Source organism: Chenopodium album, chromosome 5 (assembly GCF_948465745.1).
Source record: "Chenopodium album chromosome 5, dcCheAlbu1.1, whole genome shotgun sequence".
NCBI lineage: Eukaryota > Viridiplantae > Streptophyta > Magnoliopsida > Caryophyllales > Amaranthaceae > Chenopodium > Chenopodium album.
In genome coordinates, this window is record NC_137838.1 from 50,145,156 (window position 1) to 50,161,824 (window position 16,669).

The window sequence follows — 16,669 nt, forward strand, 5'->3', positions numbered from 1 at the left end:
AGAATAACAATTTTTTTTTAATTATATATTGATTTTGACCATAATTATTCATCGTCATACTTATGTCAAAGCTAATTAGCATGTTCGTATTGAATTTTGAAATTAATAATAAGTTGATATGTTAATATGTTGGAAAAAAAACAGACGATTGTGATGAATTATTTTAATAGTATGGTTAGGCCTTGATTGATATATGTTACTAATTGCAGTAATAGTATATTTTTAGTCCATTTAGGCGTTATTTAAATGACTATTAATTACGTTTTAATCAATTAATGCAGCCTGGGGTTTACCCACCTCCTCCAGTGTGGGATGGTCTCTAGGTGAATGATCCAGATGATGATTATGATTACGTAGGAGCTTGGAGGTCTGGTTCAGGGCTTGACACGGATCCATCCATTCATGATGAAGGCTGGTGTTGAATGTGTAGGATGAACTTTATTATGTATTTATGATTATTTGTTAATCACTCTCCTTATTAGTAGTTTAATGAATTATGTAATGTACCAAGTACTGATTTAGTAGTTTACATCTATCGCTTTTGGCTCTTATATATTAAATTGCGTAATCCTGATAACCATAAATTAATCAAGTCTTTGTTACTACTCCTAAGGTAATACTCCAATGATGTCAGTATGACATGGGGTGAATAATACAACTAAAAAAAAATTAAGGGTAAAATGAGGTTTAAGCAATTTAAATTTAGTTTATTAAGGATAAATGGCGTCTATGAAACATTTCACCAATTTAAGGTAATTAAGATTGGGAGGGCCGAATGCGATATTGTTGGCTAATGAATGTAATGGAAGAACAGAACTAATGTCGATTCAATGAAGGATTTTTGTCACTTTTACTTGAAAAGTTATTAGGCCTAATCAGCTTATTAATATGCATTGTTTATAGTTGAATTATGTTGCTTGCAATTTGTGATTTGAAATTTGTGATATAATGTGATCTTATTATATTATGTTCTTCACTTTGGCATGGCTTCATGTAATTAGATGATGAAATATATAAAGGAACATTAATACTACATGAAGTGAAATTAAGTGTATTTTTTGGTAAATGTAAGAGGCCTATTTTAAGTTCTTCACTTAAAACCAAAGAAATCATCCCTAAGGAACAGGACATTAAAGACACAATCCCAAATTTGCTGTGTATAGTTGTCATAATGTTTTTCAAATGAACTATCAAATATAGCAATAATGACCTACCTACCAAAAAATAAAAATTATTGTAAAGTCATTCGCTCTGGCTTTGCGCCTATTAATATGTACTTAATTTCAGTTTCGTTACGTTAATTCAATTGTACTGTGTTCATTTAAGTTCAGTCCAGCTCCAATCAGATCAGTTCAGTTCAATTCAGTTTAGTTCAGCTCTTAGTTTTCCTGTGTCATATAATTTTTAATTCTACTCATTTCACTTCAGTTCCAGTTCAATTCAGCTCGATTAACTTCAGTTCAGTTCAGCTCCTGTTCAATTCAGTTGTTCAGTTCAATACATCACCGCTCACTTATGGCCAAATAACAAACACTTTCCACCCTCAAAAATATCTACCGTAGTCAAACAGAGTAAAACAAAAATTTTAGAATCAGATGAAAATCAAACACACTCAAACATAATTTAGTTAGGGGAAAGTCAAAGACAATCATACAAAGGTTTTACTATCACTTAATGGTCAAACGCATTCAAGCTAAGCTATTTGAATCAGATGAAGTTGTTGACACTGAAATTTTGTTAATTTTTAGGTGTCAGATATATGTTATTAAGGAGATAATATCAAGTATTATAAGATATTTATCTTCTGAATCTCATAGATTATTATCTTTTGCTCTACGACTCTCTATATAAAGAGGGACGAATCTAGGGTTTAATTAGGCTTACATGGAGATAATATCAAATATTGTAAGATATTTATCTTCTGAATCTCATAGATTATTCTCTTTTGCTCTATGACTCTCTATATAAAGAGGGACGAATCTAGGGTTTAATTAGGATTACATGGAATAAGTCACAAAGACCCCATCTCCTCGCTATTAAAGTATTGAATAAGCCGACAAGGTTCCGTACTACAAACAAATATCAAAACCCTAACCCTTTGGAGAGAGGAATCAAGAGATCTACGAGAGTTGTAAACGACATATTAATAATGAAATAATTATTCCCGTATATTGTTGTACCTCTTTAATTATGTATTTCAGGTATGAATTTTTATGGTTGACAGAAGTGTAAAGCATTTAACAAAACTATTTACGTCGCACGTCTTTCAATAAGAAATGGAAATCAAACACATTGAAACGAAGGTTTTAGAATCAAATGAAAGTCAAACACAGAGAGCAGAGGTTTCAGAAACAAGCGAAAGTCAAACAAAGTCACACGAAGCTTTTCCAATCAAATGAAAGGAAAAAAGATTTCAACAAAGATTTGTGAATCAAATGAAAGTGAAACGCATTTAAGAAAGAGTTTATTAAGTCAAATAAAAGACAAATCCATTGATACAAAGCAAATTCAATCAAAAGAAGGTCAAATGCGTTTACAAAAGCTAATCGAGTCAAGCGAAAAAGGCAAACACATTCGTACATAGCTATTAGAATCAAGTAAAAGTACTCTTTTTGAACTTCATGAAAGTCAAACAAACTTTAATAACACTTTATGAACTTCATGAAAGTCAAACAAACTGTAATTCAGTCAACAAAACTACAAAGCTAATTGAATTGAATGAAAGTCAAATGCGCATCACAAATCTAATTCAGTGAATTCAAAGTCAATCACATTCAAACACATTGAAACAAATGTTATTTAATTCTATGAAAATTGAGTAAATTCAACAAAACTACAAAGCTAATTGAATTGAATGAAAGTGAAATGCACTCAAGATAACTATTCACTATAATTAAAGTAAAAAACATTCATACAAAGATTTAAGAATCAAAAGAAAGTCAATCACATTTAAACAGATCGTTTTGAATCAAATGAAAGTTAAATGAATTACACAAATCCAATTAAGTCAAAAGAAAGACCAACGCATTGAAACCAAGTTTTTTTATTACATAAAAGTCAAATGCATTTAACAATTAAGTGACCAAACAATGAGTACAACCAATTAGATCTACATTCGGCTTATATACTGGTGTACTATTAATGACCGTAATTCCTATTTAATAAAATATTTGTATTCGCTTATATTTCATATATTATTAGGTTATTTAATTAACATATTATATTAGGATCACTATTAGTGTAGGTAAGGAATTGATTTAATATATTATTGTATTATAGAATTAAACAAATTATTAAAACACAACTATATTATTAGTACATATAATCAATTCACCCTATATCCACCCATTTCGGACACGTGCAAAGGGGAGTTTCTCAATCAATTGACCCCATCCACCCAATTTGTGTACGTGTAACGTGCGGATTGAAAAGGCAAAATATCCACAATTTAAAATTCGTATTCAGACACATTCGCTGAAAACCCTAACTCCACCCTTATTCTTATTCACTCAAAGTTCTCTTAATCTCTTCATCTTCCACTTCCAAATTGGCGGCCGTAATAGCAGAGCCGAGCAAAATCGAAAGGTGGGGATTTTTGTCTTCCAGGTACGTCTTCCATTCACCTTTCGAATTGTACTTCATATTCGTGTTCATCTTTAATTTTAAAACTTAGTACTCATCCAAATTAGGAAGCAAATCGGGTTTTTGGTTTTATTGATAAAGTGTATGAATTCTTGTGTTTGGTAATGTATTTTATATTGCATGCACCTTCACCTTCAACTATGACTATCAATTGATGCGATACTGTAGTTTAGGAACTGTTGCTACAATTAATTGGTTCAAGTTTTGTCCTGCGCTTGGTTTGGGCCCTTTTGGAGTCGGTTTCCTGAATATACAAGGATAACCCAATTCCAACCCGATCTGTTTTTATTATGATATGATGGAATATTATTTGATTTGGTAGAATATTATCTCATGTCTATTTTATTTTACTTTATATTTTACTACAATTATCCTTTATTCTAGGGCAATCTGTTGTTAGCTCTATACATTATCATTAGGATGAATGAGAAGGAGGGACACACAATTAGATTTCCTCTCTAATTTAACAGTTTTCAAATTTGATGTTTTGCTCTGCTTATCTACGGGGTATGGCAATTTGGGTTGTGATATTGTGGACTCTTTTAATCAATTATTGGTTATGGTGATTTGGTCTATTATTCTCTAAAATACGGGAATAATTTTTTCACCTTGTTGTATAGCGTAGTTAGCAAGATCTTCTATTATGAATAAAACTTGTACAAAAGCTTCAAGCTTGCAGTATATACTTGTATGTGAATTTAATAAAACTTGGTTTCTTGCTGTTGTTGTTATAATAAGAAACAAGATGTGGTTATTGGTGGGGATTGTTGTCTCATTTTGCCATTTTTGGGAATCCTCACTATGTAATATTTATATTCCTTATTCCTACACATTATCAATTATTGCGAGTATATGTGGAAAAGCATTGGCAGTGTTCTACATATATATGATCTCACCCCAATTTTTCTTGTTTCTATGTATTACTAATGTATATGTTATTAGTGGGGATTTTTGTCCCATGTTGCCATTCATTTGGGAATTTGAACTATGTAATATATATATTCCTTATTCCTAGCAAATTTACTGTATTTAATACACATTATCAATTATTTCTTGAACTCATGCACATTATCAATTCCTAACATTTGTACATTCATAAATGTAGTGCTAAAAAATCAAAATGTCACTTTGGCGATTTGAGGTCATACTTGATACTCCTGAGAAGTTTTCAAAAGTGGTTAGTCTTCCAAGAGTATTTTATGAACTCTACATTCATTGGAAGTTTCTTTTAAAGCCTTATGCATTGGTAGTATTGAACTAATATTATATGTTAACAGCTTGTTCCAGAGCGAATGAATAGAGAAGTGCAAGAAGTATGGAACAATTTTGATATTAAAGATCGTGTGTTAAGTCTTCACCGGGGTACTGAGAGTAAGGTGTACCGTGTGCAGTTAAGGCATTTGTTTACGGGTCAAATGAAGTTCGAAACATATTTAAGAAGGGGCTGGAATGAGTTCATCACCTCAAACAATTTGAGAATGCATGACCGCATCGTATTAACCTTAGAAGACCATCACAAAATGCTGTACATGGTTAGGATTTGGCGTGGCAGTACAGAAATCACTGTTGTGGACTCATTTGTTCTAATAGACAATGATGGTTCAATAAGTGACAGTGAGATCATCTCTACTGAGTATGTGCCCAGGTAGATTTTAATTAAGACACCTTTTTTCGAATTCACCTTCTCCAAGGATTACATGGACAAACCTAAAATCGTGAGTTTATCCTAACCTATCCGATTTTCAAGTCATTGTGATTATGCTTCTGAATGATATTAATTTGATGTCTTTAACCTAACCTATTTAAATTTTATATGTTTAATCTAAATCAGAATATTCCGGTGTCCTTTGCCCGTGCCCATTTCCAAGACCTTGAAGACCCGACAGAAGTTGAAATGCATGTGAGTAAGTGGTGGAAAGGAACAATGCGAATGAGGTTTGATAGGAAATACAGGATCATGAGTTGCGACATCAAAAAAGGAGTGCCGGAACTGATCAAGGGTGAAGGGGTCAAAGAAGGTGAAAAGGCTTTGGTTGAGATGGAAGGTACGGATCCTCCATCATTTACCCTTACATTCACTTCATCTTTCGTAGTTTGCAAGATGGTTTATGTATGTATTTTGGATATTAGTAGCATTACAATCAAAGGTTCATTGGGTGATGTTTCTGCGTAATAGGACAATATCTTAATGATCTGTTCTACTTATAATTATTATTTTGGAGTTCTAAATTGTAAGGTTTTGTACTACTAAATATGGAAGCTCGTGTGATTGCATTTTGAAACATGATCCTTATTATTGAATATATTTTGGGAGCTCCTATATTATGGGATACAATGGTTCCAATTGTTATAGTGTTTGTTGATAACATGGTGTACCTCTAAAATTACAACAAATTACAACGCTTACAAATATTATACTCCTGACCTAAGAAGTGTTAATTTAAGACATATAAGTAAAAAAACCTAGCACCATGCATTTGTTGTACTGATCATTGTATCAAAATATAGTCAGTTTAATGTATTTGATGATTTTGTCTAAGTATCGATCCCGTTCAGTCTTGAGTAGCCTTACTCAAACCTATACCTAATGAGTTAGAAATACTGGCATTCATTGGTACCAGGCTTCCAATCCTTCCATTCTGTTAATTATTTAAAAAAATCGGGTGTACAATAATTATTGTACATCTAATATAAATATAGGTTAAAGTTATTAAAAGATACCTCTGAAATGAATAAAAGTTACCCCAATTTGTGTAAAAGTAACCTGCTTCAAATAAAAATTATTTACACTTTATTAGTAAAGCATCACATTTTAAATGACTAAAAATCAATTATTATTGATTGAATGTAATTAAATTACCTTTATAAAACTTTTCTTTTTGTCTATTTATATAAAAATTGTGTTATATCTAAAAGCAAAAAGTTACCCTTAAATTATTAGCTAAAAGTTACCCTTATATACACTAATTTTAGTGTAAACCGGATGTATACAAAAGTTTTTTATTTACAAAATTACTAATGGTATTTTACGCTATTAATTAAATGGTACTGAGTAGTAGCCTAGTTCTTAAACACTGACAGTGTACAAAAGTTAAATACAATCTTTAGGTTAAATAACAACTGCTAGTGGACAAAATAGAACCCAAAATTTTAAGCTTAGTATTAAAGACAGCAGGCCCACAATTTTTACTGAAGTAAGAAACCCTAGAAGGCACCTTTGATAGTGGATAAAAAAAGAATTGTAGTGAAGCTTAAAAAAGAAAACCTAGAAGGCACCCTAGAAGGAACCTTTGGGTAGTCGACAAAATGCTAGTGGACAAGGAAGAAGGTATTTCATTTTTGGCGCTTCAGCCCGCCATACGGTATTTCGAATTTTGCCCCAAAAATTAATTCATTTCCTCCCAAAATGTAAACAACTCCCGCCAACATGTAGTAGGTCATGTGTATATATATATAAATCATCAAACACATAACAAAGCATGCTCCTTTTCATTTTTCAATCACCCTTAAGTTGCTACTTATAAAAATGGTTAAGAACAAAATAGCAATCCATGTTAGTATGATAAAACCATTCAACCCTAAATCCTCCACCAAAAATTTCTTACTCCTACCATGTTCACAAATAATTAAAACAAAGGGGTTGAAAATGGTACGAGCTTGTCCTACCATATCATTCAATCATTCAAGGCAACGTAAGGGTATCCTGGGGGTAATTGATTCACCGGTGCTTTCAGGGGATGGAAAGGTCGAGATAACTTTTCTTGAAGCTGCATCATTGGCACAAATTATCGCAGGCAATATGAAGCTGAAGGGAGATCTAGTACTGATCACTCCTAACAATAGGGTAAGCCCAATACACTTGCCGGACTTATCCGATATGGCTTTGCTACCATTAGGGGTAAAGCAATTTGTAAGATGGGTGATATCTACCCACGGTGGTAAGGAGGGATGCGGTTCCAAACATGTCATACCAAAATCAGTGATGAGCTTGGTAGATCCTCCCTCGGATATACCACCTATTGTGGAAACTTGTAATTTGTCATATGGTGATCATCACTTAAGCATCCCAAGTTATAGGAATTATGTTAAAAATTTTACTATTCCATTTCCTATGTATATGTCTAAGATTTGTATGAAGTGTAAAACATACTCCTCAAACATACTGGATGGTAGAGATGTGGAGATCAATATCCAAGTTCGTGAAAATGAACATTTAGAAATTTGGAATGGAGTTGGGGAAAATGGCATACGTTGCCTAGTTTGGAATTGCCGTCATTTGGGAAAGGAATCATTTCTACCACAAATAAGGTCTACAATAGAAATGCATATGCCTCATTTGATAATTTTAACGGAAACTAGAGTTTCTGTTCATATGGCACGTCTTATTTGTGGGTATTTGACACCATTCGCTGTGTATGGAGTATCACAGACTGACACCGTCGGCGGAATTGCCATGACCACCTTCTCCAGGCATATGAACTTGAAGTTGGTTAGTTCTTTTGCTAATGATTATTGTTGGGCCTTAGATGTTCAATGAAGTTGTTTCTAAAATATGTCCATTAGTAATGATTGTGAGCATACAATATTGCTGGGCCTTCTTATGTTAAGCAGTAGTTTTTTTTAAATTATGTCAGTATGCCAATGGTTGTATCTATTAATGGTTCTTTTTGCAAATGCTATGTAACGGAACTTTATGAGTTATTTGAAATATTTTATGCATTCTATTTTTTCAACCATTTCTTTTGTGCGCAATATAACGTATACCATTTGTTTGTATCTAATAAAGATAAAATTGGAAAAAAAAAAGCCCCCGATAAATGCCTTCAAAAATTCTATTATAAAGGGCATACAGTTATTGCATAACCGAAATTATGACTTATGGAGTATATTACGTTCGCCTTGATAAGTTGGAAAATATAACTTTAAATGCTATACACAAATAATATAAACTGTATACATACAAATTATGCAAAAATGGCTATTAAAAGTCGAATGTAATTGGCTTGTTTTAGAAATTTAAATACCCACCACACCAAAAACTCCGACGTATGAAATATTTCACGAATTTATTTTAGCAAAAATGAATACATTTCTATTATTATTTCTATACCCCCACCTCATTTCTTAGAATAATAAAACTTATTCATACGATGTTTTAATAATTCATAACGGTACTTGCTCCAAACATTAGTGGCACCAATACAATTTAATTTACAACCCAACCGATAATTTGATTCAATTTAATTTACTACCCATACATTATAAGGGTGTTAGTTGTTTATCAAAACACATGCATTCTTAATTACTTTGCACCCACCCAAATCCAGTTGTGTAATGGGTCCAACAAAAATAAGTTTAATTTACTAGCCAATACAATGATTCCAACCGTAAAGGAGGTCCTGTTTTTCGAGATTTAAGGCCCATTAAATATGACTCATTTTCAATATCCAATATCCCAATACACATATGCGATTTATTTGGGCTTTTAAGACCCATTTACATTAGTCTTTTAAAAAGCCTAATATTCACACCTCACAAGTCAAATACTATGAAATGTTACATTCAGCCCAAACTCACAACAAAGTGAAGAATAAGCTGCTAAACTTTCATTTATTCAAATCTATCTTGCACTTCACATCTCTAGTTATGATGACATCGGTGTTGATTTCTGTGCGGGATGATACGCCGTTGTAGACACCAGATTCAAGTTCCAACCTGGATATATAAAGGTAGGTATCAATTTGTTAGCCAATTTGGGGGATTAAGAACAATAAATAAGGCCATTAGCAGCACATTTATGTGTTAAAACTTCTGCTTCTGTGTTTACCTCTTACGCTTACATATGGGTATCCGTTTTCGTCCACCCTTAACCCTATAACAAACACTATCGCTCCCCAATATCTCAACCTGTAAGTTATTACAAATGTCAAAATACAATTTAAATAAAGCTAGCACCTAGAATGGATGTAAACAGAAAGATTTATACAATCTCCACTTTGGATGTGCCATCAGGCCCATTAGTATCCCTTGCCTCTGTAGGATGCATTTCACCATAAGCCACATCAACAGTCTAATAATCAAAACCAAAGATTAATCACACCATACACAGGTTATGTAATTTATAGTATCTAAGAATTAATAGACCTAACACTATACAAGTATTTTATAGTAACTTACCCCAAGCTGTCCAAAGTCACCACCATTAGGAACACGATCTTCTTTAACAGCCAGACGTATCTCTTCCATGTTCCAAACCTCCATCCTTGGGAAGTAGCCCCAGCATACCGGATGTCTATTAAGCCGATCTAAATACATAACCTGTTAATAACCATAATGCAATAGTTAATGCACTGGGAAAAATAATAATAAGTTTATGTAAAAGGAGTACAACATTAGACTAACCGATCACATACCACAATAAAAATGAGGCAACCAGCGCAACCACTAGCTACGTCTGATGCGTAAAAACGCCTTGCAAACATCGCTACACTTTCCATGAGCTTCTTTAGCACAAGGGAACACCAATCATATTCAGCAGCTCTTGAAGCACATGATAAAGCGGGCACCAAATCTGCTGCCAACCTCAACGACTGATTAGGGCATAGCAACATCTCAAGTGACAACAACAAAAATATTGTCTTGAACTCTTCCGCTTGATCTTCCTCCCATTTCCCCTCCATCCTACCAATCAGGTCACTGTTCACTTGAATACCCTCATATATGTACTCCCGACCAGTTTTTATTGACTTGTTATTCCAAGATTTACCATAAGTCTTCAAAATCAATTTGACTTTTTCACTCATATCATTATCCAACGACTTGTATGTCGGAACAGGTAGCCCCCCATTAGGGATACCTAACACCCAATGAACCTGATTTTGAGACAACTTAAAGACTTTCCCATCTAGGCTAGTTAAAGTACAATTAAAGGGATCAATTTGAGTCATCAACCAATACGCCAACTGTCTTGGAAGATTCATATAACCACCTATTTTTAATAGTTCAGCAAACCCCATTTCACCAACCCAACGCCTACGTTGCTCATCAAACTTTTTGCACATTCTCCCAAAAGACTCTATCCGATAGCTTGTATTTGCCGGCTAACAATGACAGTAAAGGAAAACAAATCAAACAAACTTGATCACAAATCAAACAAACTTGAAAACATAATCAAACAAACTTCTATCCTACCATAATCCACATATACAAATACTATAAATCAACTAACTTACCCTACATCGCGCCTTCAAATGTTGCACCAACACTTGACCTTTCCTCTTCACCTCCCCACCAACACTTAAAGAGTCATCCTACAATAACTTGTAACTTTGTAAGGGATTTACTTATTCCAACTAAAGGTTTATTGACAACAACATTTCTAAATACCTTGAATATCTCTGGATAAATCTTCGTCATGTGACCTGGTATACCATCCTGAGAGGCACGTTTATACATGTAGGTTGATTACACACATGACCAATGTATAAACAGATACATATGCTGTAAAAAAATAGTCAATGCATATACCTCAGAAATATTTGCAATTCTGCACCTTTTGCAGTTACGTTTTTTACTGTCCAATGAATCCATTTCATTCCAAAATGTGCTACAAAATCATATCATTCATCATTCGTTCCAAAAACTCCGAAAACTATTTGACACAGTCAGTATGCATCATATGATATATCTATAACTTGTGCATTATAGACTAAAAATTGCACCATAAACTATCTATAAATCATACACTACCAGAACAATGGGTCCACGATTATACAAGTCCATATAAAAACTAAACCTATTTGACACAATCAGTGAATATAAATGAATTCGATTAAAACACCAAAACAATCACTATCGCAATCAACATCCAGTTCATGCAAAGGGAATGAACCACCAGCAACATTTACACAGCCGGTATTAATTGAATACAAACCACAGTTTCAAAAATGATCAGACCACAATTACACACGTATCAATTACATTAAACAAACTATAACACAAAAATTTACACAGCACAAACAATAAATTGCAAACACAGAGACACAAACGATAAACCATAAATTGCATACGCAATAATCATACACTTGAAACAAACGGACTGAATCACCAGCAACAATTACACAGCCTGTAATAATTGAATACACACCACAGTATCAAAATCGATAAAAACTAAATTACACACAAACAAATTAAGTTGAACTAACTAATGACCACAATTTATACAAGACAAGCAATAAATTGCAAACACAAACACGAACGATTAACCATAAATTGCATATCAATTCGTTTTCGAGACATACCTTTCGAAACCCTAGTGTTGCATTCCTCAATCGCGGACAACTTCAGTTCATGAGATTATAGTCGCCGCCAATTCGACTCACCGCCATCACCTCTCCTGCATAATGTATCATCCGTATACCGCTAATCTCTCGTACACCATATGGTGTAAAGGCGAAGAGTTTTCAGAGAAACCCTTTGCTTTGTTGAATCGACAGTGCCGTTCAGATGCAGAAGTTTCGCGTTATTGTAGTTGGGAAGAACCGGGCTGGAAATTAATAACGGAATGTCAATATCCCTTAAACTAACGCCGCTACTTTGAGGTTAAGAGACAGAAACACAAAAAGTCCACTTTACCCTTACTATTACCAGCAAAAAGACGAGAATAACCTCTGGCTTATGAACGAGGATTTTCTCTTTCCACTTGTGTTTTCGAATTCATGAGTATTCCTGTATACTCCTTTCTCTTCCAATAACTTGGATCTCCTTTTTTATTTCAAAAAAAAAATCGATTACATAAATTTTCAATTAAAAATTGCTTCTTGTTCGTCAAGAATGATCTGAAATTCAGGAAAAGAGGGCTCTATGGAGGTTAAAGAGAGGTATGTAAAATTTTGAATTCAAGAATTAGGGTTCATGTAATGAACTGATTTATCTCTTTCATTGAATAAAAACCCCAATTAGTTGTGAATTATATCTCTTTTAATTTTTCGTTCTATTTACTCTATAATTTCATCCTCACATTCTAGATCTCAAACGTTCTGTCTGCTCAAAGATGGAGGTACGCGCCGACACGCGCACTCCACTGCTGCAACCGCAACCACACTGTCGCAGCCGCAAGCACAACACCGCCGGCGACAAATTGTCCCACCCCTTTCCTTCTCTCTCTCCTCTAGCTTGGTAATCTAAGGTTTTTGCGAGCTTTTACTTCTATAAAATACAAGATTGGGGCTTTGTTGCTGTCTTGTGAATTATATCTTGTTTTGTTGTTCTTTTGGCTTATGTGGTCGCCAGTGTTGACAAAGTATGTTCATGATTTCATTTTCAGCATAATAGGGAACTTTTTGGTTGGTTTTGTGATTGATTGAGTGTACATATGGTGTTACTTTGGGCCTTCCTTAGTTGCCATATGCTCAATTATGTCTTGATGATTTACCAACCATAGGTGATGGATTACAGCAGTTACGAATTTTGATTTGTTTAATCTAATTCCGTTTGCTCAAAGGATGTAAATTCGAAGAATTGTATGTCAATAGGAAGAAAGGAAGGGGTAGTTTTTCTCATTGAGGTTGAGTTTTCATTGTCCATGTTTAATTCGGGCTGGCTTCATTCTACAAGTTTGATTGCCAATTGTGATTTCTCATGCCTTAAAAACTTGGTTTGGTCCCTTCTTCACTCGTTAACAAATGCTCTCCTCACACCCTGTTAGTGCAACAGTCTCTAAATCCTACGTACCCTGATTATTATGTGCCACCATGCACCCTGTTTATAGTTTCTGGATCAAATTCAGAACCCTTTATATCCTCTCTCTTGGCCCTGCATCTATTTTATGTCAGCCAGGAAAGTAGTACAATCAAGTGATTTAGGAAAGATCAAAACTAATCTTGAATGTACATGGTATGAGAGTGAGGGTATGTCTTTAGATTAAGAAAAATACCTAAGAATTTTAGGCTTACGGATAGGGAATTGTTTTTTATTGTTTGATTTAAAGAATATGATTTATTCTTTTACTTTTAAATTGAATTTTGGTACTACTTTTGAAAGAGGTTTTCAGTGCATTACTCACTAGGATTGCTAAAATATTATTAGAGTGATGTTCCAATGTGTCTAGAAGGTTTATGCTTCGTGTGAAGTGTGGTAGATAAGGATGTTAACTTAATATGTTGTTTGTCTATCTAATCTCTTTTATGTAATGTTAAGCAAAATAATTTTATGATTTATTTGTGCAAAATGAATTTTAATACTTGTATGGTGTGGAATTTAATATTAAGCTATGGACTCTCCATATTGTTATTGTTTGTTTTAATGTATCCTTATAATTCTTGAAGAGTTTTTTCATGATAAAGCTAAATTTTGTTGGTTTATTCTTGCAACTTGGTGTAGTCTACAAATCATGTAGTGGTGAGATTAGAATTTTGATTTACTCTTTAAATAATAAGTTTGTAATTCAACTTAATTTTCAACTTACTTTTTTGCAACTACTATTGGTTTGAAGCTGAAACTTCTATGTCCAACTATTGGTATGAGGGATGCTGTGGGGAGAAAAAGGATAACTAGTTTGTATCTTATCTATTTATTTTATGGAATTGTTTGTCAGCTGCATTGTAATTTTGTTTGGACAATTGGTTTCAAACATGTTAACTCTTGTAAGCTAAAACCATTTTTACTTCTAAGGCTATTTTCCTATTTAAGTAATTTCCGTTATTTTATGTGATGATTATAATTTTAAGCTAAAACCATGTTAACTCTTGCTGATCACATTGCCACAAGTAGTTGCAGTGATGCTATATTAGAAAGTTCTTGTCCCTGCACATGTTTTCTTATTGTTTATGCACTAATATTTTAAAGGATATGTTACTTTAAGAAGTAGAAATCATTTCCGGATGGTGGCAGATGATAATTGATGTCATTGACTTGCTTCAGGGACCCTAAGTATCTGTTAATCATGGTAGTGGAATTTGTAATCAAATTCTATCTTACCGTGAGTTTTCTTTGAACATGGGAATTACTTTCTTTCACCATGTGTATTGAAGACTAATTTTTTTGAATATGAATTTGCATTTTTTTAGTAGTTATTTATTTTGTTACTTGGCAGGTTTTAGGTTAGGACAGGTAGATGTTGCTAGAAAACATCTGTTCTATGCATGACATCAGTCTGAGGCAACAAAACTCCACAAATTACAAGTAGTGGAGAAGCATTTAAATAGATGTTTTGATGCTCGGAAATTTGGAGACTAGAAAAGTGCATTTGCGGGAAGGAGATGCTGCGATTGCTGCTGGAGCTGACTATTCTCCTCAGGTGAACTTTTTTTTTAAAAAAAATTGTCAATAGGTTGCTGGAATATAGTATACTTTCTATTTTTGGAGAACTCCATAATTTTCTAATTGGTACTCAAGCTAAGTGATACAATGAATGTCCAGCTTTTCTCTTGTAGAGCAGAATCCCTTTTAAAGCTCCGGAAACTAGATGACATAGATAGCATTCTTTCACACATACCGAAAGTTGAACCATCTCCGAACTGCTGCTCACAGAGTAAGTTTATTGGGATGCTTTCTGATGCTTACCTCTTTTATGTCCGAGCATAGATAGATGAGTAGAGGAAGTCTTAATTATCGGGAGCGAGAAAAGTTTAGAAGCTTTGTAGGGAAAGTGAGAACAGATGATGGATATCTTGCAGGTTTGAGAATGCAGTTACCTATGCTGAGAAAGTTGGGAAGATTGATCCTAGAAGTTGCGAAACTGCTAAAGAATGTGAGGCTAGTGGCAAGAGCTCGTGCACGTCGAAATGATCGCTTCAAATCCCATACAAAACAGTCAAATTTGTGAAGCAGACAGAGACAATCGTCAAAATTTGAAGGTTGACCATTGTATCAATTAACTAACTAGCTTTTTTAAGTTATAGAGTATTATTTATTGTGAATTGTGAGAGAAATATTTGTAATTTACAAGTACATCAATTCAATATAATTTACAAGTTGTCGCTTAAAGTTGGTCTTATATTGGCTAAATTAATAGTTATTGTATTTTAAAAGTTTATTAACAATTAATGTTCTTTACATTAAATAACCATTTTTTTTATTAATTTTTTTATAATAAAAACACTTTTCGTAACTAGCGTTAAGCTATGCCAGTTATAAATAATACTCTATTTGTAACCGGCATAACTTGATGCTAGTTACAAATAGTATGCTTTCTAACTTGGAAAATAGCCTTTTTGTAACTGACGTTATGTTAAGCCAGTTACAAATAGTACATTATTTGTAACTAACATTAGCCGGTTACGAATAATTTTCACTAATTGTAACGATGGCATTCGCAACCAACAATGCCAGTTACAAAAAGTCAATTTCGCCAGTTACAAATAGCCTTTTTTCTACTAGCAAATATTAGAGTATATGGAGACTCCAGTTTGATTATAAATTATATATTAAAAAATGGAAAATAAGGAACTCCACAATGATATTATACCAATCACACCTAGAGCAACTCATCGAGCATTTTGAACATATTGATTTTAAATATCTCCCAAGGGATGACAATCAATTTGCCAATGCACTAGCAAAATTAGCCTGAATGATCAACGTTCCAGATCACTTAAATATGATGCCATTATGCGTTGATAGAAGAGAAGAACCAGCGTATTGCAATGCAATAGAGGACATAAATGACATTGAAGGAGACAATCTTTGGTATGATCATATCCTCCAATATATTACTCATGGCACATATCCTGAAAATACTTCATCGAAAGACCAACGAGCCTTACGAACACTTGTGGCCCAATATGGTCTAATAAATGGTCAATTATGCAAAAAAGGAACTAATGGTCAAAGCTTACTATGTATAGGCCAACCGGAAGCCACGCGCCTTATGGAAAATACTCACAAAGGTGTTTGTGGACCTCACATGAATGGTAAAATGCTTTCAAAAATAATTTCACGACAAGGGTACTATTGGTCCACTATGGAACATGATTGCATACAATATGTCAAAAAATGTCCACAGTGCCAAATGTTCGCTAATTTACAG

General features: G+C 33.6%; 1 protein-coding gene across 5 annotated transcripts; it reads left to right on the forward strand.

Annotated features, from left to right (window-relative positions):
- Nucleotides 1-12,382: 12,382 nt before the first annotated feature.
- LOC145632094 (TPR repeat-containing thioredoxin TTL1-like) lies at nucleotides 12,383-15,591 on the forward strand. Of its 5 annotated transcripts, none has more exons than XM_081684372.1 (5): nucleotides 12,383-12,521; nucleotides 12,669-14,620; nucleotides 14,735-14,938; nucleotides 15,061-15,172; nucleotides 15,318-15,591. In XM_081684372.1, exons 3-5 carry the CDS (start codon nucleotides 14,855-14,857, stop codon nucleotides 15,464-15,466), a joined length of 345 nt encoding a protein of 114 aa, XP_081540498.1. In that variant the 5' UTR covers nucleotides 12,383-12,521; nucleotides 12,669-14,620; nucleotides 14,735-14,854; the 3' UTR covers nucleotides 15,467-15,591. The 5 variants fall into 5 exon arrangements, 4 of the variants coding, with proteins under 4 accessions (XP_081540498.1, XP_081540500.1, XP_081540499.1 ...); XM_081684374.1 differs by having other exon boundaries at nucleotides 12,669-12,829; XM_081684373.1 differs by having other exon boundaries at nucleotides 12,669-12,819.
- Nucleotides 15,592-16,669: the final 1,078 nt, after the last annotated feature.